This window comes from Giraffa tippelskirchi, chromosome 3 (genome assembly GCF_054371585.1).
Source record: "Giraffa tippelskirchi isolate mGirTip1 chromosome 3, T2T-mGirTip1v1.2.pri, whole genome shotgun sequence".
NCBI classification, from domain to species: domain Eukaryota; kingdom Metazoa; phylum Chordata; class Mammalia; order Artiodactyla; family Giraffidae; genus Giraffa; species Giraffa tippelskirchi.
Genome location: NC_137277.1, coordinates 80,251,036 through 80,268,101, shown reverse-complemented (window position 1 = coordinate 80,268,101; position 17,066 = coordinate 80,251,036). Strand labels below are relative to the sequence as shown.

The following is a 17,066-nucleotide window of genomic DNA, read 5'->3' as shown; positions in this document are numbered from 1 at the left end:
GTGTCTCAGTTGCTTGTAAAAAAGAACATTAATAGTATATTGTATACCCTGTAGAGTTGCTGTGAGGATTAATGAGATAGCGCTTCTAAAGCTGTTGAGATAGTGCTGGGCACATGGTGAGCTCTCAACTATTGAAAATGTCATTACTATTAGTTAACAATAATGTTGTCCTTTAATTAGGGTTTTTCTTGTTGATCCATCAAGGTCAGAAATGAAAGGGAATCCTAGAACTTTACTTTTTCCAGAAAGAGACAGGGTAGACTCAAGACTTATGAATTAAAAGCGAGGAAGAAATCCCACGGAGATGCTAGGATATGAAAAGTGTACAGAAGGAAAGCTCTGTCTCTTCTTTTGTTCCTTTCCTTCCTCCCTCCTCAGGAACTCATAGAAAGAAAGCTTTAGCAACTTCAGGTCCTCAGGTTAGAATATAGCCTCATTTCTGGAAGAGCAATGCTGTGTTCAGAATTACTGTTGACCAAAATTCAACAGATCCTTCTAAGCCATGTAACAATGCAGCAAACCATCAGAAGTAAGAAAAATAATCCTACAACTTATTTTTTTTTAACAGGCTGCAGAAACTGTGAAAAAGCCTGTTGCACTGAGGAAAAAATAGACTTCACTTACCTGCAGGAAGCTAGTTGGCTGATCAAGGCTTGTCCTTTCTGCAAAGCATCAGCTGTGCAGTCTTTAATTTCTCTGTGTAATTCCTCATGCCTCGCTGCCAAGACAGGCAGACTTAAACCCTCTGATTTAAGGAGCTTAAGGTAAGCTTCAACTGTTCCAAGTACATCAAATGCCTGCCAAAGAAAACATACTTTCATTTTCTGCCCGTCTAGTGTAAAGTCTACATCAATGTGTACACAAAATACTAGAGATTAAACCAGCCCGCTCAATTTATTGGTTTCATCATAACCAAAAACAACAATCCAAGTCTTAGAAAACAGCATACAGCTTTTAGTTTCCATTTAGGGAAACTGATCATAGTTTAGTTCAGCACAGATAAATGTTAACACTGTAAAATTTACCAAAATGATTTACATTGAAAATGTAGCTACACAACACAATTACAACTGTATAAAATTTGGAGAACCAGGTTTAACTTTGCACATTCTGTACAGAATACAATGAACAAATGAGATGTTTTCAAAATATTATTCAGACTTCATAACTTGAATATCTCTGTAATATTCTTTCTAAAAATTCCCAATAAATTGCACTTTGGACCTGAAACACCAGGGGGAAGTATTCAAGAAATTTGGGGGCTTTTGGCACTTGCCTTTCCGAATATAAGATCTTCTGCCTACTCTACCCAAGGCATCTGTCTACAGAGATTGAGATTTGTTTCTGGAGCAGTGCAAGGACTAAGACAAGATAATATTTAGCTTCTGACATGCATAATAGTATTATGCAGGAAAAAAGAAAAACATCACCTTGCAAACCAAGATACTGTCTTGAGAGGGGATTTTTGAATTTCTTTATTTTTTCCCTTTGTTATTATAGCAGATCAGCAACCAAGTATGGGAGATTAAGCTTACAGAGTTAACACAGAGTGAATGAATACAGAGAGGAATTATGCTTTTGGCCATGAAGGCCTAGTTGGCACTGAGAAGGAGGAGTATATGATGTACAAACAGTGAAAGAGGACCATGGCAACATGAGGAAAAAAGAGATCAGAGTGCTGTGGTCTTCACAAGTCTCCATCTGTGAACTTGGGCCTGGAGAGCAAGAGATAAGTTAGGTAAGTTGAAGAGCTGGCAAAGAGCAAGGGAGCTTTTGCACATTGTCCTTTCACTCTGCTGAAAAAAGTCACCTTACAGGGTGTTCCACATCACTTTAAAGAAGACTCCTATCCCAGTAAGCTTGACTGGGCCACAGTGAGCAAGGGCCTAGCCTTCCGAGGTTGTTACACTGGAAGCCAGAAAGCTCGGCTGGGGGCAACCAAGTGAACAAGGAAGGTCCCACGGAAGACTTGTGAGAAATGAGAGCAATGGTCTCATGAGTCAACTACCACTGAGACCTGAGAGAGATCAGAGAGGGGAGCAAGGCTGGGTTAATGCTGAGGGAACACAGTTGAAGCTAAATGTAGAGATTACAGCCATAGAGCTGTGTAATAGCACCTGCTGCTGCTGCTGCTGCTGCTAAGTCACTTCAGTTGTGTCTGACCCTGTGTGACCCCATAGACAGCAGCCCACCAGGATCCCCCGTCCCTGGGATTCTCCAGGCAAGAACACTGGAGTGGGTTGCCATTTCCTTCTCCAATGCACGAAAGTGAAAAGTGAAAGTGAAGTCGCTCAGTTGTGTCTGACTCTCAGCGACCCCATGGACTGCAGCCTACTAGGCTCCTCCGTCCATGGGATTTTCCAGGCAAGAGTACTGGAGTGGGGTGCCATTGCCTTCTCTGGTAACAGCACCTAGGCCTCTGTATCTGGCCACCATCATAGGGAAAGAGTTTTTTAAAATTTTATTGAAGGAGAGTTGATTTACAATATTGTATTAATTTCTGAGGTACAACGAGATTATTCAAATACACATAAACACAGGGTTTATCACAGGCTATTGAATATAGTTTCCTGCGATATACAGTAAGACCTTGCTGTTTAACCATTCTATATATGATGGTTTGTGTCCCAAACTCCCAAACCTTTCCTCCTTCACCACCATTTTTCCCCTGGCAACCACAAGTCTGTTTTCTATGCCTGTGAGTCTGTTTCTGTTTTATAGATAAATTCATTTGTGTCATAGTTTAGATTCCACATATAAGTGATAACATATGCTATTCATCTTTCTAACTTACTTCACTTAGTATGATTATCTCTAGGTTCATCCACATTGTTGTAAATGGCATTATTTCATTCTTTTTATGACTGAGTAGTATTTCATTGTGTGTGTGTGTGTGTATGTGTATATATATACACATACATATATATATACACATATACATTGGACTTCCCAGGTGGCGCTAGTGGTAAAGAACTCGCCTGCCAATGCAGGAGGCGTAAGAAATGCAGATTTGATTCCTGGGTCAGGAAGATCCCCTGGAGGAGGGCATGGAAACCCACTCCAGTATTCTTGCTTGGAGAATCTCATGGACAGAGGACCCTGGGAGGCTACAGTCCATAGGGTCGCAAAGAGTCGTATAAGACTGAAGCGACTTAGTGTACATGCACACATACATATACAAATACAAATATACATATATATATACACACACACACACCACATCTTCTTTATCCATTCATCTGTTGATGGATATTTAGGTTGTTTCCATGGCTTGGCTATTGTGAATAGTGCTGCTGTGAACATTTGGGTGCAAATGAAATCTCTCAAATATTCTCATATGACTTACATGTTGATATTCTTACATGATTTTCCAGAATAGAATATCAGCACTAGTGGTAAAGAATCTGCCTGCCGATGCAGGAGACACAAGAGACACAGGTTTGATCCCTAGTTTGGGAAGGTCCTCTGGAGTAGGAAATGGTAACCCACTCCAGTATTCTTGCCTGGAAAATTCAGTGGATAGAGGAGCCTGGTGGGCTACAGTCCATAGGGTCACAAAGAGGCAGACATGACTGAGCACACGTATACACATTCTGCTTTCTGACCAATGTCCTCATGTCTTCTGAATTTGCTCTTTGCATTTACTGAGAGTGTATAAAGCAGATTCATTTCTGTTTATTTAGTAGATGATAGGAAGTAATACAAATAATCACTATAGTTTAATGAGAACTATGTATTTCTTCTCTATTTTGTGTTTCACAATTACTTTTCAGTCAGTCAACAAATATTTTTGAATGTCTGCTGAGTTCCAGGCATATTGTTCTTAACAGCCATGCGAGGGAACAAGAGATTTTCCTTCTTATGTGACAGAGGAAAATGTGCTCAGAGAAGTTAAATAAATTTCACAAAGTCATACTTGTACCAGGGGCAAACGTGGTATTTGTACTCAATCTGTCTGGCCCTGAGGGCTCTGCTCTTAAATCCTGGACTATGGTGCCACGCAGAAAAGGATTTCTATGGAAGGCATATGAGAGAGGGGCATTTCCAAGAAGACCATTAATCTTGGGTGAAAAAGTAGAATTTAAAAACTTACTTTTTGCAAATAGTGTCTACTGTTCCTTCTTACAGATGAGAAAAGATACAGAGAAAGATTGAGAAATTTCTTTTATGTTTATAGGACTGTAAAAGAAAGATAGCTTTAGTAAAGAAACTCTGAACCTGAAGAACTCTCTCTTATCTGATCCTTTTTCTTTCCTGCAATCAGCAACAGAGCCAAATGTCTCGAGTTCCGGATGTTAGATTTGAATTGCTCTCTCAATCTTTCCATGACGCTGAAACACCACTAACGTAATAACCACTGTTTCTGGAATTTTGTTTTGTATTTTTAATTTTATTGCATATTTTGAATAAAGTGGAGTCTCTTGTTAATCAAGGGTTAGTTTTAAAGCCAGTGCCTAAAGCAAAAATCTGGTGTAGTCAAAATTATCATGAACTCCCTTAAATAATGCTTAAAGTTTAATGTATGCTTGCTTCCCTGGTGGCTCAGATGGTAAAGCATCCACCTGCAATGCAAGAGATCTGGGTTCAACCCCTGGGTTGGGAAGATCCCCTGGAGGAGGGCATGGCAACCCACTCCAGTCTTCTTGCCTGGATAATCCCCATGGATTGAGGAGCCTAGCAGCATACAGTCCATGGGGTCACAAAGAGGTGGACATGACTGAGCGACTAGGCCCTCTAAGCACACACATTGTAATACATACTTACACTGAGGACTAAGAGGCAGTGAGCCAAACTAAAGGAAGAAATAAGAGACATCTACACTTAGATATCAGGACATTCGCATCATTCTTTAAGATAATTCTCAAGTTCTTACTGAGAATGGGGAAAAGATAGAGACTTCAAAAGTGCCTTTTCTGGCCTACAAGTTGAACTCCATTCTATCTTAAAATTAAGCCATTATAATCTTAACACATATGGTGTTTGTCGTTGTGCTGAGGATTAAAGGAAAATGTGAAAGTAACGAGGGGATGATGGTGGAAGTGTAGTAAGTACTTAAAAAATATTTGCTGGTTCTTTAAATCTTGACTGATCAGACACTTCTTTGAAAAATCACTAAGAAGAGCATAACCACCTGCTGCCTGTTACTCACCCTGAGTGACTTTTTCTCCTCGTGGCCCCACTGAACAGCTGTTACTCTCAGATCCTTGGCCACCGGTCTCATCTTCATGGGAGTTAGACTCTAAAGCCACTTGTACATTAAATGCATGTGTAACATGACTCCACCCCATTCCTAAAGGTTATCATAAAAGGATCATTTCCTAATGGCACATAAATAAATTGAAGAGCTAAACATTCACTAGAGGGAGGAGGTGGTAGATCAAGGACCAGCATAATCCATTTGCTGTTGCTGTTTAACTTTGAATTAAAGTAGCCAAATTTTCTCCCAAAGCATTTTCTCAGAAAGATCAAAGTGTCAGGAAAGTACTTATGAATTGCTCTGTGTATCACACTTCACAGAACTACAGCAGTAGAAAGGAGGTGAGTGATTTTTTTTTCCTTCATGAGCCCAACAAATATATTTTAAAAAACCTCCTATATGCTGTAAAAGAGAGTTTATTCCTTATCCTTAATCCTAAATTAACCCTAATGGGGATAATCTATAAACACAGATGCAGTTAAATTTCTTAATTTTAGGAGGAGAAGTCTTTCAAGATAATACGTCTGTAATTGTCTGAGTTATATGCAAAGCTTGTTTCTCTTATTCCCTTGTAGAAAAATGATCTAAGTATCATTGTTCTCACTTAATCTACCCCCAGAATAGAACCGAGTGCTTGTGTATTTACTGGATCTGTAAGGAACCTGATATACTGGATCCAGTCTGGAAAGAATCTCTCCATTGCACACATGGTACAGAACAGGTTATTTCTGGCAAGAACAGTGTGACCTCCACATAAATGCCTTTGGAATGAATATTTCACATTTAGTTTTTCTTTCCTTCACATCTCCCTTTTTCTTCAAACCTTTTGTGTGATGGTCAAATAGAAGTTTATTAGTAGGTTAGAATAAACAAAGATATAGGCACAAAGATAATATTTTATTCCTCTGGGTTCTAGCTCTGTTTGACTATTTTACATGGTACCACTCAGTTCTCAAGAAGACAAGGAAGAGACGAATCATCTCTTTTGGCCCAGGCTTGGGAAAGAGTAAGGAGCTGCTTGGGATGTGCTCTAAGATGCTAATAAATATCTTTCCTTTTTCCCTTATTAAGCAAAGGATCCAAAGCAGGCTGCCCCAAATCAAACAGAGATGATATCAAGACTTGGCACATTGTAGTCTTTTAAAAATATCTATGAGATTAATTATGTTGAGCAGGAACCATGAATCATCAGCATAATTCTTATATCATGCTGTTTCACAAAGATGTTTAATATTGTTTACTTCTTGACTAATCTGAAGAGAATCAACATTAAAACAAACAAAACAAAATAAAGAAACACTTGCAGAACCCTGAACATTTCCTTTCATGAATCCAAAGGCTGGAGAATGAGTTTGGTTAGAACCTATATACAAAATTAAGCTTCTGATCAGAGCACTGAATTCCACTTGATCTGCAGAGATTCAATTTTCCTCTTCATTTAGTTTTTTTTTAAAAAAAAAACCCAAAAGCTTCAGCATCTTTTCTTAAATATCACCTGAGATAACTTCTGGTGGGCCCCAGTTTGGCAAGCTGACTCCTAATTCAGGCCTTGTGCAAGCTTTCAGATGCCACGGAGGCCAGGGGCAACAAGGTGATATAATTGTCAGTTCCCCATATTTGCTGCCTCCTACTGTTGCTCTGGCTTATTCCTGGCTCTTCAAGTTTGTTGCTGCTGGGCAAGGAACTTTACGTATTGACCATTTCTTACTTTTTCTGATATGAGTCCATCTTAGAGATGTATAAACTAGATCCTAAAGTAGAACATTAGCAAGATAGTCAATTTATAATTTATGGTTTTCTTTTTATCTAAATTGACCTAAATGGTTTTAGGATGATCTTGAGAGCATTAACATTGAATACATCCATTTGTAATGGGCAAAGCACTTATTTTTTTCACTTATTCAACAAATATTTATTGCTATCTATGGAGCATGTACTCTGCTATGAGCTGCGGATATGAAGCTGAACAAAAGCACTTGAGGCTGTGTTAGAGTGGCAAGTGCAGTATTCAAGGACAAATAATGACTAGCATATAGTGAGTGCCTGGCCGCTCTGTGCACTAGTCATGTATTAACTCATTTAGCTAAAGCAAAGACTCTTGTGAGATACATATAATTATTATTTCTATTTTACAGATTAGAAAGCCAGATGCACAGAGAAGTTAAGTAACTGACCAAGGTCACGGAGCTAACAAATGTTTGAGACTAGATTCACACCCAGGCAGCCTGGCTCCAAAATCCATTATATCCTTTTACAAAAATGTCATCCTAGCAAATGTTTCTAAATATTCTCTTAATACCCAACAATTTACTTATTTACACTCCAATTCTCCCCTGCAAAGATTCTCTACATTTATCACTGATATTAAAAACTTTCATTACTGAATATTCCCTGAAGTAGATAAGAATTGCTAGACCATTTTAGAAAAGAGTAAAATCAAGTTCAAAATGTAAATTGATTCATCACATAGTCAATCATTTATTCATTTACTCAATAAACTGTTTTGTACACTAGGTGGCAAACAAAGATGATTAAGACAATCTGTCTCTAAGGAGCACAGAGAAATACTATGGGAATAATAAGAAATAAGCAATTAATGCTGCCTGAAGACCTCTCAGAGGAGGTGATATGGGTGATGGCGAGTCTTTTTCTACATCACTACCCTCCTTCTCAGATATGACACAGAGATTGAACTTGAAATTTGTGTTCCTGTGTATTAAAGTAACGAAGCTTTTCTCTTTCAGAATGATCTAATCTCAACTAACCTGGATCAAAATAATCTCTTATGAACAATGTAATATAGTTAGTTCTCCTTGAAGCTCCACATTTTCTAAGATTCTACTGCTTTTAATCATTCAAATAATTATTGAGCATCTACTACCTGGAAGACACTGTTCTATGTGTCCTGGTGAACACGAAATTGACATGCTTCCTACCCTGAAGGAAGTTTAATTTAGCAAAGGGAAGTAAATCTATCCAGAAATATCTGTAATAATACGAAGAATATATTTACTGCCAATGGAGGAGATCAAAGGTCTAAAATTATGCATACATTCATGCCTTAGAAGTCAGTTGATAGCAGTACTGTGAAAGATATTCATGGGTGAGTGACAACAAAATCGAATGTCTTGATTATAAGACTATTAAATATAGACTGAGTTGTGGGCTTTCATGCAAAATGTTGAGATGTTAAAGGTGTTCCTTGATTTTGATCAATTTTTCCATTTTAGATAGATCTTAATAGTCGTATGCTAATTGTTATTGTTTTTCAGTCACCCAGGGGTGTCCAACTCTTTGTGACCCCATGGACTGCAGCACGCCAGGCCTCCCTGTCCCTCACGAGGGAGCATAAGATAGAAACTTCATAGCAGGCTATTGAAGACCTTTTAATCCTTGCCGCTCATTACTCTCAGCTTATACCCTACACTCTTGGCAAAACAAATTACCTTAGGTTCCCTAAACATGGCACAGTGTTATACTATGTAGCCTTCCCCAAATCCCTTCATGTCTAGTCTTCCAAATTTACCTCACTGAGAGCTCCTGGAGAAGCCTTGCTTGACACTTTCCCTGGGTCAGGTTAAGGATCTCTTTATGTTCCCTATTGCCTTAGGGTTATTCCATCATGGCTTCTCCCATAGCACACAACACTTGTTTCCTTGTCTCTCCTCCAAGTGAGGCTGACAGGGTCTTGAAGGCAAGGATTTTATTTCTCACTGCTTTAGCTCAAGTATCCATATACTACATGACAACAATGGGTATACAGGGTACATAACATATTAGCAGAATGCAAATGTGGAAGAAACGAGGGAGTAAAAGGAAGTTGCTTTTCTAAGAGAAATGGAAGTTGTTCTGAAAGTGAGAAATCAGAGGTTGCTAAGAATTATGAAACTGAACACAATTACACTATCCTTGATGTCTAATGACAATTAGCTTAAGTTCTTGAATTCATTTCTATCACTTCAGCAAATTTCTTCTGAATAATATTTTTTGGATTTTCTACTTGGACACATTTCTTCTTTTAATCTGTACCACACTGGACCATTTTAATTAGTTGTTTCTCACATCTGGCCTAAAACATATCTATTTTGAAAAAGGTAGAACAGTGTGTATTTAAATTTTTAAAAATTAACCAAACTCAGTGCTTAATTATTTGGTTTTTGTCTGAAACAATAATGCTGCTATAGGCATTACTGTTTTGTATTGCTGTAAATATCTTAAAACAGCAACATCTTTTTTTTAAAAAAGATATCAACTTTTCAGCAGTGATAGCAGAAGCAGGAGAAGCTGTGAAAATTACTACATTTCAAAGTGTTTCTAGTGTGCTCCTCCAGCCTCCCCAACTTTTGCTTCACCTGTGCCTTTAGGCTGATGACCCAAGAACCAGACCATGTGGCTTTGGCCTCAGTCTCCCCGGCTTTCTTTTCCCAATGAAATCATATGCTTGGGAATGGAAAGCATAGGAACGAAGCTTTGTGACCCATCAGTCATGTTTTACAGCTTTAGGGTCAATCATCATTGTCATATAAATACAGGCTTATATTATTCCACTCTTGAAAATGTATATTTCTCTCTTTTTGGTTCAAACCACATTCCCTAACAATGAAAAACAGATTTTGAGTGATCAATACACATTAACCACAACTTCTTTTGTGAACATGCCAGAAATATAACCTGGCATGTTATTTCATCATAGGTAACCATGAAAGATGAAAATTTTAAGAGATCAAGATGAATTATAATAATAAGTGTTATGTTTATATTTCATGTCATGTCCTCATAACTCTTAGCAACATCTGGTAACCAGAGAAACTCTTCTCCAACCAGCTATCATCCAATGTTGACAATCAACCCATACATGTATTTGTTGTTGGGTGATTTAGCAAATAGCCTCACCAAATGCAGTAGATAATTCTAAAATGATAACAGAGTATCTCTGATTCTTGAGTTACATGACTTAGTCTACATTTGAATCTGGTTATGAAAACCATCAGTAGCATTAATAAAATTTCAGGATACAAAATTGATACACATAAATCTGTTGCTTTTCTATACATTAATGATGAACTATCAGCAAGAGAAAGCAAGAAAACAATCCCATTTAAAACTGTATCAAAAAGAATAAAATATAATACTTAGGAATAAACTTAACCAAGGAGGTGAAAGACTATAAAACACAAGACTGAAAACTATAAAAATTGATGAAGGGAACTAAAGATGCTACAAAGAAATGGAAAGACATAATGTCTTCTTAGGTTGGAAGAATTCAGTTCAGTTCAGTCGCTCAGTTGTGTCCGACTCTTTGCAACCCCATGAATTGCAGCACGCCAGGCCTCTCTGTTCATCACCAACTCCCGGAGTCTACCCAAACCCATGGCCATCGAGTCGGTGATGCCATCCAACCATCTCATCCTCTGTCGTCCCCTTCTCCTCCCACCCCCAATCCTACCCAGCATTAGGGTCTTTTCCAATGAGTCAACCCTTCGCATGAGGTGCCCAAAGTATTGGAGTTTCAGCTTCAACATCAGACCTTCCAATGAACACCCAGGATTGATCTCTTTTAGGATGGATTGATTGGATCTCCTTGCAGTCCAAGGGACTCTCAAGAGTCTTCTCCAACACCACAGTTCAAAAGCATCAATTCTTCGGTGCTCAGCTTTCTTCACCGTCCAACTCTCACATCCATACATGACCACTGGAAAAACCATAGCCTTGACTAGACGGACTTTTGTTGGCAAAGTAATGTCTCTGCTTTTAAACATGCTATCTAGGTTGGCCATAACCTTCCTTCCAAGGAGTAAGCGTCTTTTAATTTCATGGCTGCAATCAACATCAGCAGTGATTTTGGAGCCCCCCCCAAAAAAGTCTGACACTGTTTCCACTGTTTCCCCATCTATTTCCCATGAATTGATGGGACCAGATGCCATGATCTTAGTTTTCTGAACGTTGAGCTTTAAGCCAACTTTTTCACTCTCCTCTTTCACCTTCATCAAGAGGCTCTTTAGTTCTTCTTCACTCTCTGCCATAAGCGTGGTGTCATCCACATATCTGAGGTTATTGATATTTCTCCCGGCAATCTTGATTCCAGCTTGTGATTCTTCCAGCCCAGCGTTTCTCATGATGTACTCTACATATAAGTTAAATAAGCAGGGTGACAATATACAGCCTTGACGGACTCCTTTTTCTATTTGGAACCAGTCTGTTGTTCCATGTCCAGTTCTAACTGTTGCTTCCTGACCTGCATACAGGTTTCTCAAGAGACAGGTCAGATGGTCTGGTATTCCCATCTCTTTCAGAATTTTCCACAGTTCATTGTGATCCTCACAGTCAAAGGCTTTGGCATAGTCAATAAAGCAGAAATAGATGTTTTTCTGGAACTCTCTTGCTTTTTCGATGATCCAGCGGATATTGGCAATTTCATCTCTGGTTCCTCTGCCTTTTCTAAAACCAGCTTGAACATCTGGAAGTTCACGGTTCACGGATTGCTGAAGCCTGGCTTGGAGAATTTTGAGCATTTCTTTACTAGCATGTGAGATGAGTGCAATTGTGTGGTAGTTTGAGCATTCTTCGGCATTGCCTTTCTTTGGGATTGGAACAAAGACTGACCTTTTCCAGTCCTGTGGCCACTGCTGAGTTTTCCAAATTTGCTGGCATATCGAGTGCACCACTTTCACAGCATCACCTTTGAGGATTTGAAATAGCTCAACTGGAATTCCATCACCTCCACTAGCTTTGTTTGTAGTGATGCTTTCTAAGGCCCACTTGACTTCACATTCCAGGATGTCTGGCTCTAGGTGAGTGATCACACCATCGTGATTATCTGGGTAGTGAAGATCTTTTTTGTACAGTTCAAATATCCATACTACCCAAAGTATTCTACAGATTTAATGCAATCGAAATATTCATGAAATTTTTCATAGAACCAGAACAAATAATCCTAAAATTTATATGAAACCACAAAGACACTGATTTGCCAAAGCAATCTTGAGGGGAAAAAAAAAGAATAAAGCTGGAAATATCATGCTCCCTGACTTTAGACTATATATTACAAAGCTATAGTAATCAAAACAGCATGGTACTAGCACAAAAACAGAAAAATAGAACAAATGAACAGAACAGAGAGACCAGAAACAAACCCACACACCAAGGTCAGTTAATCTACAACAATGGAGGTAAGAATATACAATGGATAAAAGATAGTCTCTTCATTAAGTAGTGCTGGAAAAACTAAACAGCTACATGTAAAGGAATGAGATTAGAACATTTCCTCATATCATACACAAAAATAAACCCCAAATGGATTAAAGATGACCTAAATGTATCACCTGAAACTTTAAAATTCCTGGAAGAGAACATAGGCAGAACACTCTTTGACATAAATCATAGCTGTATATATATATATATATATATATATATATATATATATATATATATATATATTTTGGATTGGTCTTCTAAGACAAAGGAAACAAAAGCAAATATAAACAAATTGGGACCTAATTAAGCTTAAAAATTTTTACACAGCGAAGGAGACCATTGACAAAATAAAAAGACAACTTACTGAATGAGAGAAAATATTTAGGAATTATATGATTGATAAGAGGTTAATATATAAAAATGTATAAACAGCTGATATGTCAATATCAAAAACTGACAATGGTCAAAAGACCTGAATCTACATTTTTTTCCAAAGAAGGCATGCAGATGTCCAACGGACACATGAGAAGATGCTCAACGTCACTAATCATGGGAAATGAAAATCAAAACCACAATGAAGATATCGCCTCCCACCTCTTAGAATGGCCATCATCAAAAAGGTCACAAATAACAAATATTTGTGAGGATATAAAGAAAAGTGAACCCTTGTGCACTGTCGGTGGGAAAAAACCGTATGGAGAGTCTTCAGAAAAACGAAAAATAGAACTATCATATGATCTAGCAATCCCACTGGGCATATAGTCAAAGAAAATGAAAACATTATTTTGAAAACTCTATGTTCCCAGCAGCATTATTTACAATAGCCAAGATATAGAAGCAACCTAAATGTCCATAAACAGCTGAATGAAACAAGAAGATGTGATGTATAAATATACATATTATATACTCAGTCATAAAAAGAATGAAATTCTGCATTTACATCAATGTGGATGGCCCCAGAGAGTACATCCTTAGTAAAATAAGTCAGTGAAAGATAAATACTCTGTATTATCACTTATATGTAAAATCTAAAATATTAAGCAAAAGAATGTATACAACAAAACAGAAACAGACTCATAGACACAGAGAAAAAAAAAAAGCGGTTACCAGTGGAGAGACAGAGGAGGATGGATAGGACAGGATATGAGATTAAGAGATACAAGCTACCATGTATAAAACAGATAAGCAGCAAAGATATATTGTATAGCACAGGGAAATAAAGTCATGTTTTGTAATAAGTGTAAATGTAGTATAATCTACAAAAATATTGAATCATTGTATTGTATACTTGAAAATAACATAACATTGCTATCATAGTGGCTTGGTGGTAGAATCTGTCTGCAATGTGGAAGCAGGTTTGAACCCTGGGTTGGGCAGATTCCCTAGAGAAGGGAATGGCAACCTACTCCAGTATTCTTGCCTGGGAAATCCCATGGAGGGAGGAGGCTGGTAAGCTACAGTCCATGGCTTGGGTTACAAAACAGTCAGGCACGACTTAGCAACTAAACAACAAGGATAATTTTAAAAAATGGAAAAGCACCAGTAGCAACACTACTGCTATGGGCCTGTGTGCCAACATTGCCACCTATTGCTCATTCCAGGTACAAACCATCACACCTCAAACCAAAGACCAGAGACATTCTCTAGGTAAGAAACACTCTGGAGCCTTGGGTAATCATTGACCCCTTGCAGGATTAAAAGGAAATCAATGTCACTCTTGAAGCTACAGAGTAAAGGTAACGTGGCACTCTTACTAATGTGGACAATGAGGTGACCATTATACATAATGAATTTCACAAATTGGAGTTACGTTGGCTTACAGACTTTTTATATGTTTTATTCTCTGCTATATCCCCAGCATTTAGGACAGTGTATGACACACAGTAGCTGCTCAATAAATGTTTATTAAATAAATGAATCCCTAAAGAAAAAGGGTAATTGTTCTCATAAATTTGCCACACTACCTATTTAGCAACTTCAATTTTAAAAAATTTTGTGACTTTTCTCTAGTAAATAACGTCCCTAGATATGGATAGAATTGGTAGAGAGAGGGATAGATGTCAAGAGAAGGAAAGAAGAGGAAAAGAGGGGGTTTCCTGATGATTGCAATATAATATACCAGATACACATGATAAAAACCTGGATGAAAAAAGAATAAATATGACATGGAAAACTTACTAAGAATTGTCCATTCTGCAGATGAGATTATGACATTCATTCCTTTTTAACAAAATTCAAAAAAGTTAAAGGTTATTTTAAAAATCGTATATTTTGCTTTTTACCGATCAAAAACACTCAAGCTGTCACATTCACTAATTGATATACTACCTACGGCACTAACATTTTTTCACACTGATAGTTGACACAGAAGTTAAAGAATATTGGCTTAGCTTTAACAAACTTGGAACAAGAGGTTGCTTGCTAAAAAATGATTTCACTTATCAAGCATGAAACTGATTTTCGAGGTAAAGTGAAAGTGAAAGTTGCTCAGTCCTGTCTGACTCTTTACAACTCCAAGGACTAAACAATCCATGGAATTCTCCAGGCCAGAATACAAGAGTAGGTAGCTGTTCCCTTCTCCAGGGGATCTTCCCAACCCAGGGATTGAACCCAGGTCTCCCACATTGCAGCTGGATTCTTTACCAGCTGAGCCACCAGGGAGGCCCAAGTTTCTTCTTCTTCTTTTTTTTTTTTAAAGCCCTGATGTCCTCTTTTTTTTTCACAGTGCCAATATCCAGATTTGCATATGTGGAGCAAATCCCCACTGCTTCTATCCATCTTACTGTGTGTCAGGAATGCCTGATTCTGGCCCCTCTTTACCCGGGCTATTCTCAGTGTTGGATTTGCAACCTCCAGGGTTGAGGAAATGTCCTCCCCTGAGACAAAGAGCAGGGTTGCTTACTGTTTGCTACAAAACAGCTAATTCCCCAAGTTTAGGATTCTTCCCCTGCAGTGATGCCCTCATTTAGAGGGCCCCATCTGCATTGCCCCTGGAGGAGAAACTGGGATTTGGGGAACTGATGTGACCTCTGACACTCTGGTTACTGCTTTTGCTTTGAGTAGTAAAGTCTTTCAAAACTGATTCAGAAGTCACGACTCTTCTATGAGCATCCGTGAACTGTGGCAAGTAAATATGTTAGCTAGAAAGTTGTGTAAAAAGCCTAAGACTCCTCCCGGCTGTTGGCAGCATGGCTTTATTAAGGATGCGGACAATCACAATCAAAAAACCCCAGCACACTCAAGGCACAATGAAGTGAATTTTCAGAAGGAAAGCTCAATGCTTCAGAGATAAATTGATGATACAAACTGAAAACATAACTTTAATAGTGAAAACAAAACTTTCAGACTAGAAAAAAACATTTTAAGGGATTTAAAAATTATAATAATGTCTTAAATCCAGTGCTTTATTTTAACTAGGGTTATTTATGAGTGCTATGCCCAAAATAGAGTAAAGTAGTAAGAGTTTTATAAAATTTGGAGGCTCTACAATATAAATCAGAAAGAAAAATACCATTTACAAGTCTTGAGAAGAGTTTCTTTCTTTAATTTAAATGGATTTACTCACTGTATTATTTCATCTTAGTAGCTTGGGCCTAGCGTGTGCCTGTGCTCAGTGGTGTCCGAATCTTTGTGACCCTATAGCCAGGCTCCTCTGTCCAGGGAGTTTCCAGGCAAGAATACTGGAGTGGGTTGCTGTTTCCTACTCCAGGGTATCTTCCCAACCCAGGGATCGAACCCACGTCTCTTTTGCCTCATGCATTGGCAGGTGGATTATTTATCACTGTGCCACCTGGGAAGTTCATGTATTATTTAATCATTTATTGCTTATTAATAATATGGTAAACAATTCATTTCAAGAATCATGATTTAAACGTCCACTTTCTAAATTCTAGGTTCTATTTTTGCTGAGGTAAAAGTTTCCACCATCTTTCAAACTGAATTCTTAGATTTGGAGTTGGAGATTATTTTCTTGATGCTTTGAGAAGGGAGAATGAATTCTACACCTTTCTAAGGACCACTTGGCTATAGAGAATTCTATAGTATGGATAAACGTAGTATGGCTAAGTCCCGATTGAACCAATTATAACTTGAATGCTGTGGCATTCAAAGGATGAAACGGGATCTAGAAGTCAAGTCTTTGGGGTTAAGAAATAGGATTTGTTAGGATTTGACCTGAATTACTGTATAAGCTTGAGAAAGTAACCATTCTATTCTTCAATTATTTAAAAATTACTATTGCAAAAGATATCATTCCTTCTTATTCAAGACCCAGGAATAAGGTAAGATGAAAAATTTCCCTGTCAAGTTACCAGATAATGAGAGCAGAGAAAGCAAGAGTAAGAGAGTGAGAATGAGACAGAGAAACTCTACTTTTTGCAGGACTATAAAGTATAGGGCTTGTGCTGAAACTTCGTTTCATTGTAGCCCAATGTTCTATAATTCTTTTCCTTAGAAACAGCATTAATTAACTGGCAGATGACCGACTCATTTTGTGGTATAAGAGTATAATTTGTAGAATAAGAAATTTAAAAATCCCTTATTCAAAAATAGGACTATTGTAAAGAAGTTAAACCAGCACTTATCATTTACTTAGCTCAACAGCTCCAGAAAATACGTCTGTTTCTTCTCTTAAAACAAAGAAATCCAAAGCAGCAAATAATTTGACAAATATTTC

The 17,066-nt window shown here is 37.9% G+C and overlaps 1 protein-coding gene across 2 annotated transcripts in view; it reads right to left on the bottom strand.

Moving 5' to 3' along the window:
* CCDC141 (coiled-coil domain containing 141) overlaps window positions 1-17,066 on the bottom strand; it is a 230,821-nt gene that overhangs the window by 80,526 nt on the left and 133,229 nt on the right. For both annotated transcript variants that reach the window (XM_081579496.1, XM_081579498.1), the window contains exon 8: window positions 625-797. In XM_081579496.1, coding sequence (XP_081435622.1) covers window positions 625-797 — 173 coding nt within the window. The remainder of the gene's footprint in view (window positions 1-624; window positions 798-17,066) is intronic.